Source organism: Nicotiana tomentosiformis, chromosome 10, assembly GCF_000390325.3.
Source record: "Nicotiana tomentosiformis chromosome 10, ASM39032v3, whole genome shotgun sequence".
NCBI lineage: Eukaryota > Viridiplantae > Streptophyta > Magnoliopsida > Solanales > Solanaceae > Nicotiana > Nicotiana tomentosiformis.
This window is the reverse complement of record NC_090821.1, coordinates 48,453,684-48,461,040: the sequence shown is the minus strand read 5'-3', so window position 1 is coordinate 48,461,040 and position 7,357 is coordinate 48,453,684. Positions and strand designations below refer to the sequence as shown.

The 7,357-nt window shown below is 38.8% G+C and overlaps 1 protein-coding gene across 1 annotated transcript; it reads left to right on the top strand.

Moving 5' to 3' along the window:
* The first annotated feature begins 2,246 nt into the window (after nucleotides 1-2,246).
* LOC104117163 (metalloendoproteinase 3-MMP) lies at nucleotides 2,247-3,566 on the top strand. Its single transcript, XM_009628170.4, has one exon. It carries the CDS (start codon nucleotides 2,291-2,293, stop codon nucleotides 3,404-3,406), a length of 1,116 nt encoding a protein of 371 aa, XP_009626465.1. The 5' UTR covers nucleotides 2,247-2,290; the 3' UTR covers nucleotides 3,407-3,566.
* Nucleotides 3,567-7,357: the final 3,791 nt, after the last annotated feature.

The following is a 7,357-nucleotide window of genomic DNA, read 5'->3' as shown; positions in this document are numbered from 1 at the left end:
CCATCCATCCACAATCGTTGTCATCATCCATGCATGTTAACAGAGCATGATGGCCACGTTTGCTGAAGTTTATCATTCCCCCGTGGAAAATCTTGGGGGAATAAAGGTTTATTAATTTAGTAAGGGTTAGCTCCTCTCCCATCTTCTAGCATAGCTGCCGAAGACAAGCAATTGTCCTCCACACAGAAGGACTTATGCCAGGCATACCTGGTTGCGGATGCAGAACTCCACGATGACGGAGTCAAGCTCCCCACTCAAAGAGAATGGCCCCAAAGTGAAGGGATACATATAAAAATACGTGAAACCCTTCTTGGGTAAGGTTATCTGCTCCGCCAGATCAGGAGCGATAATATCTAAATCTTGGCAATGGCATCCTTCCTTCACAACATGAATACTCGAAGGACAGATGGAAGAAGGGTACACGCCAATGGCCTACGTACGAGGGTTAGCGGAAGGATACTTCTCTTCGAAGTCTTTAGTTGTGATAAGACTTCTTAGGATGATGGTGCTCACCGTAGGAGGAGCAGCATCATCAGCTTTACCTTTATTTTTTGAAGAACTAGAGTTTTTGGAAGAAGAGGCCATTTTTCTCAGAAAGGAAGGAAGGGTTTCTCTGAAGAAGAAGGATAAAGAGAGGTTGAAGACAAAGTACGAGTCGAGTAAAGAGAGTTTGAGAAAGTTTGGAGAATTATGAAGTGTAAATGAAGAAGTTTGATGCGTATAAGGAAGGAATAGGCGGCTAAAATCGGACCATAATTACCTTGATAACCGGTAAAAGTGATGCTAAATCGTGGGATGACGCGTGTTTGGGACATTAAATGCGGAGAAACGTGCATCTAATCAACCGTCATAAACTTTTCAGAGGGAGTCATAGAATTTTCCGCCAAAAAAGGTATCTCTACCAACTTCCCGATGACATAAAGTTCTACCACCGGAAAGCAGGGGGACTATCTGTATTAGGAAAAATATGTTCATATTTAATGTTTGCATGAGAAGGTGACACGTGGAGCCGAAAACAGAAGACAGTCGAGCTCAAGGACAATGATCTCGCTTGTTATCGGAGAGAATGATATTCATAAAGACAAAATAAATGCCTACCACCTGGTATTATTTAATTAAGAATATTCTATAGTATTAAGTGCACGGTCCATTGTAGAGAATAAGGCATTTACTGCCTACCGTTACACACTCTTCAATGACCCTCATAATTGTCATTTAAGAGGGGATTGATCCTAGTACCTTATTCCCTAGATACAATTATAAATAGTGAGCTCTACCATCATTGTAAGGGGAGGGAACATTTTGACGAGCATACACTACACTTTGTTCAATGTTCAATAACATTTTACTTTCTTGCTTAATTGGATTATTCTTACCGCATCCGGAAGCTTTGTTTCCGGGTTCAAGACCTCTATCATCTTATCTCGATTTTAACGCTAAGTCTTACATTTTTGTCTTATTCATTTATCGTTTTAGGATCAAATCAATTTATTTTTCTATAAATCATGTATAATTCAATTGTGCCATTTTACAGGCAAACACCTTCCGATTTCCATGTAATTTCTCTGTTGTTGGTGTTAGTTATTTTCTCGCCTCTTTGCTTCCGTTAATTTTGGTGAATTTTCTGCTTCAGTTTGTTTCTTGCATCGCTTTTACAATCATGGGTGCTCAATGAAGGTGTCTTAGTTTTCTCCTTTACTCTGATGTTTCTTGCTGGATGCTATATATGCATGTTAGTATTTCAGAAAAATAGTTATTTTGCAGTTGAAGTATTTCTCTGTTTATCTTAAGAAAAATACATAATTACGGGTTAATCAAATGCACCCTTATACTTACGGGAATCCCAAAACATAATATCACACCATGTCTGGAATTTGTTTTTCTAAAATGATGCAAAAGGAAGAGTCCGATGGAAGACACAACTCTTTATTCTGAAGAATGAAGATTTTCTTGATATGATGCATTTTACCTTTTTAGTTTACTATGCAACACGAATTCAAACTAGTCAAAATCATTGAACTTCAAATATTGAATGATTAAATTTTTTTTAAAAAAGTAAACTGTCCAAGAACCATTCAAACTGATTCTACAAAGTTTTCAAAAAAAAAAAAACATAAATTTCTTGTACATTTCCAGACGTCTTACTCAAACGTTTCCACAGCCGGCATTTCTTGTTTTCTTATTTTAAAATAAATTTATAGATATATGTATTGAAAAACCTTCGAATTGAGCTTTAAGGCAAAGACATGAAAGAAGACCTTTTCCTTTTCCACAAAGTAACATCGACAAAATGAGAATTCCCTTTTTTAGCTTCTTTGCTGTTGCGGTTATAATCTTTAATGCTTCTTCTCCAGTTTCTGCTCGTTTTTACCGTAACATTTCTTCAATCCCTCGTTTTATAATTCCCAATAACTCTGCATGGAACCATTTCAACAAGTATTTGGGTTGCCATGTTGGCCAAAAAGTCGAAGGCTTAGCTAAAATCAAGCAGTATTTTCAACATTTTGGGTATATAAATTCTTTGAGCAAAAATTTCAGTGATGAATTTGATGACGTTCTTTTTTCAGCAGTTAAAACTTATCAGCTAAACTTTAACCTTAATACCACCGGAGAATTCGACGCGGTCACTCTTCAACATATGATAAAACCCAGATGCGGAAATCCAGATATAGTAAATGGCACTACTAGTATGAACTCCGGCAATTCTCCGGCGAATTCTCCGGCCATGCATACGATGGCCCATTTCTCGTTCTTCGAAGGCCGGCCACGTTGGCCACCGAGTAAAACTAATTTAAATTATGCATTTCTACCGGAGAATCAGTTAACGGATTCCGTTAAGGCAGCGTTTGGACGGGCGTTTGATAAATGGTCGGAGGTAACGCCGTTAAGTTTCACAGAGACGGGTTCTTATAGAACCGCGGATATTCGGATCGGGTTTTTAGTTGGGGATCATGGAGATGGTAACCCGTTTGATGGGCCAATGAAGATTTTGGCCCATGCATTTTCACCGCCTACGGGATTTTTCCACTTAGACGGGGAGGAGAATTGGGTCGTAGACGGCGGGTTTTTGAAAGAACCGGTGTTGGAAATATCGGGTGTGGATCTTGAATCGGTTGCGGTTCATGAAATCGGTCATTTATTGGGTTTGGATCATTCATCCAAAAAAGAAGCGATTATGTTTCCTACTCTTGGTGCTGGTGTAAGGAAAGTGGAATTGTCGAGTGATGATATTAAGGGGGTTCACATGTTATATGGGTCAAACCCGAATAATAATGGGTCAAGTACTGTTTTCACACCAAGTCAAGAGAATGATATCAGTGGAGCTTCCACTTTTGGTTCATTGGTTTTCGTTGATTATTGGATTCTTCTTGGCATTGCTTTGAATTTTGGTGTGATATTATTTTAGTTGTATGATTTGATTATTATATCAGAAATAACAATTTTTACTTTATTAGATAGGAATAAAGTCAACATATACACTATTTTTTTAGATCACACTTGTGAAATTGTAATGAATATATTATTATTGTTGTTGATTTGATAAATTCAAGTATATGCATTCTCTATTTGTGAGAATTGGTAATTAACTTTGAGCAGACATTACGTGGTGATTTTGTTCTTGGCAAGTTATGTACGGGGGAGAATGTTCCACGACAGTTACCCTGAGTTCTGCTCTTATTCCTCCTCAATCAGAAAAGATTAGTATAAATGTCCGTCCGAGAGCTGTATCTTTCAACTATGGTCTAGCTCTAACCTCCTTAACTATGAGTTATTCGCTCTTGAGCGACGTTATCGTGATTGTGTTTTGATCGTCCAATAGAACTCGATTTCACCGTTGGAAAGTGTCTTTCCTTTATTAGGAATAACTCCTTTATTCCAAAAACAAATAGCAGAAATATACTTCCACCGTTTTAATTTATGTAAACTTATTTCCTTTTTATTCCGTGCTAAAAAGAATGTCTCATTTCCCTATTGGGAAACAATTTACTTTTATGCAATAATTTATAGCCACACAAAATATATATGCTTTATTTTACACTAGAAGTTCAAAAGTCTTCTCTGTTTTTTTAAACTCCGTGCCTAGTCAAAAGAGTTCACATAAATACGAAACGGAGTGAGTAATATTTTTTTGAGGTGGTCAACTTTTGACTCCCGTTTACCCTATGAGCAGAATTTGAAGGTCAAAAGTTAAAGTGCTGCCCATGGGACAAAGAAGGGGCAACACTTGTTAAACATAAATTTCTGCCTATGAGGCAAACGGTGACAAAAATTCAAGACTATTCACTTTGAAGGCTAATTGAGTACTTCACCCCTTTTTTCACTTTATAAAAAATTGTCCTTCTAGTGAGCCACTAAAGAGCAAGAAAAAATGATTGGGTTCGCACACATAAAAAATAAAATTGGGCCGGGAAAATGCGTCAATTTCACCCACTAATAGTATAGGCTAGCCAGTTTTTGGACTGATAATTGACAAATAGTCGACGTTTGTAAAGTTATTAAAAAGTAACCACTGTTTTTGTTAAAACAAGGAAAGTTTCAACATAATACACTGGATTATAGAGCCCTTGCGTATAAACTTCCAACATATTATGTTGGAACTCCATCACGTGGAAAGTTCCAACATAATATGTTAGATTATGGAGCTCTTGCATACAAACTTCCAAGATATTATGTTGGGAGTCCAGCACATTATGCTGAAATCTCATATGTAAATAATTCAAACTCCATCATATTATGTTGGAAGTTTTTCGAATTTTTAAAGATATTTTTGTTCATATTTTATCTTTTACTTTTGAAACTCCAACTATTTTTCAATTACCAGTTGTAAATCTGGCTATTTTTTATTTTCCCCCTATATTTATAGATATAGATGGTTAAGTGATAAATTCATGCATTTAAAGGCGGATAAATTCTACGGGTTTAACCTTTAAGATTTTTAGCATTGAACTCATTATATTTTTAAAGTTATGGGTTCATATCTACTATTTATTTATTGTAATATATTTTTACACATATATTTATGCTCCGCATTGAAAGTTGTAGGTTTAATTGGATCTGTCACTTTAATGCTACTGTTGGATGTCATGTAGATGTTCATAACATGCAGCGGAAGACAATAACAATCCTAGGAAGGTCTTTTCGTGTTTAAAATTTATTTACATGTCAAAGATCAGATCTAAGACGTACCTAGTGAAGAGTGTCTCGTTTCAAAATTTCTTCGATAGTGCTGTTTACCCACAAAATCTGATAACAATTGCATTTGTAAGTGGTTTAAAGGAAATACGAATTAACTTGATACAAAGCAATAAATTAAGTTGCTATTAGATAAATAAATATAAAATATATTCAAACCACACAAGTTGGATAGCTTCAGCTTTGATGGAATAATCGCTTTCGAGCCGGGCTCACCACAACCGGTGTCGATCAAAAAGAACAAGAGCTTCAAGACAGAGAAAATAATAATGTATTGCTTTTGAGTGCGTGTTATAGTGTGTCAAATGAATTGTTAGACCCCCTTTATATAGTAGGGGAGTCCTATTTTAGGTACAACTCTATAAAAGGTAAAAAAAGCTTTTGATTCGCTGATTGTTGGTTCCTAATCGATAAGTGCCGAGATTCCCTCCATGACATTCGGCCGGTCACGGATATTTCGGCCTTCTGTTGGCTATGCTGGATGGTCTGACAATATTCTTCGAAGTCATTCGAGGCTAGGACCGATTCGGGGATCATGGCCTCGATATCCTTGAAGGCAGGTGTCATGCCCCCGGGTTCTAGCCCGGTGGGACTTTGGCTCGGTTTCGGTCCCTTATTGTTATATCTCAAGCCCGCCTTATCTTATCAGAGGCTAGGATGCACCATGAGCTCGATTTTACCCGTATACAGATAGTCTCCTCGTTTTTCGGAGAGTAAATGACGAGAAAGGATATGAGCTTCCGATTCTTACTTCGATACACCGTGACAGAAACGACAAAACAACTGAAACGTCTCGTCAGTCAAGTCTTAATGGCATTAAATGTATTTCAGCCGACGGTCAGCCGTCCCTGGATGCCAAACGCCGCTAAACTACTATAAATACCCCCTCCTTTGTTCATTTTAACTTTACATCCAAATCTTCTACCCTCGTACCTTTAAGATTTCAACACTTTCTAGCACTTTTACTCCGGTTTTTCGAGATCCTTTGCAAGAATTTTTACCCGTCTTCATCTTAAGCCATCAAGCCCAATCTTTCAACTTCCTGTCTTTCTCCACCTTTCTCAGATTTTCCTCCATTTTTAAAGAAATGACAAAGACTTCAAAAACCGTTCCCCAGAAAGAAAACCCTTCTACTTCGCGGCCGGCTACTGAGACCGAGGAGACCGTTTCGCGCGCTGCCATCGATGAGTCAGTACCTGAACCCCCTTTGAAAATGTTCATCCCTGTAGGATGCTCTATCAACGTTGATTTCAAGGTTGAAAAACCTTCCTCCGTACAAGGTTGGTGTGAGGAGGTCTCGAGATACATCTGCTCGATCACTGAAGAAGTCCTCTTTACGGTCTGAAAAGACTACAACTGGGCTGATAAGGAAATAATGATCCCCGACCCCGATGGAGCCATTACCACTTATGTTAAGGGATACCTAAGTGTTTACACTTATCCCTTTACATTCGGCCTGGTGGACCCGGTCATCATAGATTTCTGTAAGAGGTATGCCTCGGTCAGATTCATCCTTCACTCTGGAGGATCGTGATCCTCCTCTGGTTCTTCGTAAACAAAGTCGATGGGTGCTCGTTCACCATCGACCATCTTTTTCGCTTATACGGTCCCCGAATCTTCTGGGGTGGGGGGGACTGATAAAGCTTGTACGTCGGGCCAGTAAAGCCCTGTTCTCGAGTATTGATGAGGACTGGGATCGGGGCTGGCAATGCCGTTTTGTTCGAGTGAGGACTTCGGACTTAATCCCAGCCGAGTGCAGGCCATTCCACGAGAAGTGGAATACCTCACGTGAGTATGACTTACTTTCGAATGTCGATTTTACACTTCTCTTATTTCTTACCGATACTTTGTGGTGGTGCAGTCGTTGCTCGGGTCCCGAACGCCGTCCCTCGACTCAAGGAGTGGGTCATGGGTATCAAATTACAGATGCCATATTCTGAGCGCTCGTGGTGCAAGCTCTCGAAGGGCCGCTGGGAGGCCCGTTCCCATGGTGAGACTTCTTTCTCGAGTAGGTAGTATTAGGATTTCTCTTTTAATATTAAGCCTTTACTCCCTTTACTTTTTTTTGCAGGCTAATTGATCTCGTCCGAGTTCACTCCTCTATTAGAGGTTATGAAAACGGTCGATGCAATAGTAATACCCAACAAGAGTCGGGGTCCAATTC

Excerpts from the sequence above, each read along its gene's own strand:
- LOC104117163 (XM_009628170.4), top strand. The coding sequence starts at position 2,291 with ATGAGAATTCCCTTTTTTAGCTTCTTTGCTGTTGCGGTTATAATCTTT.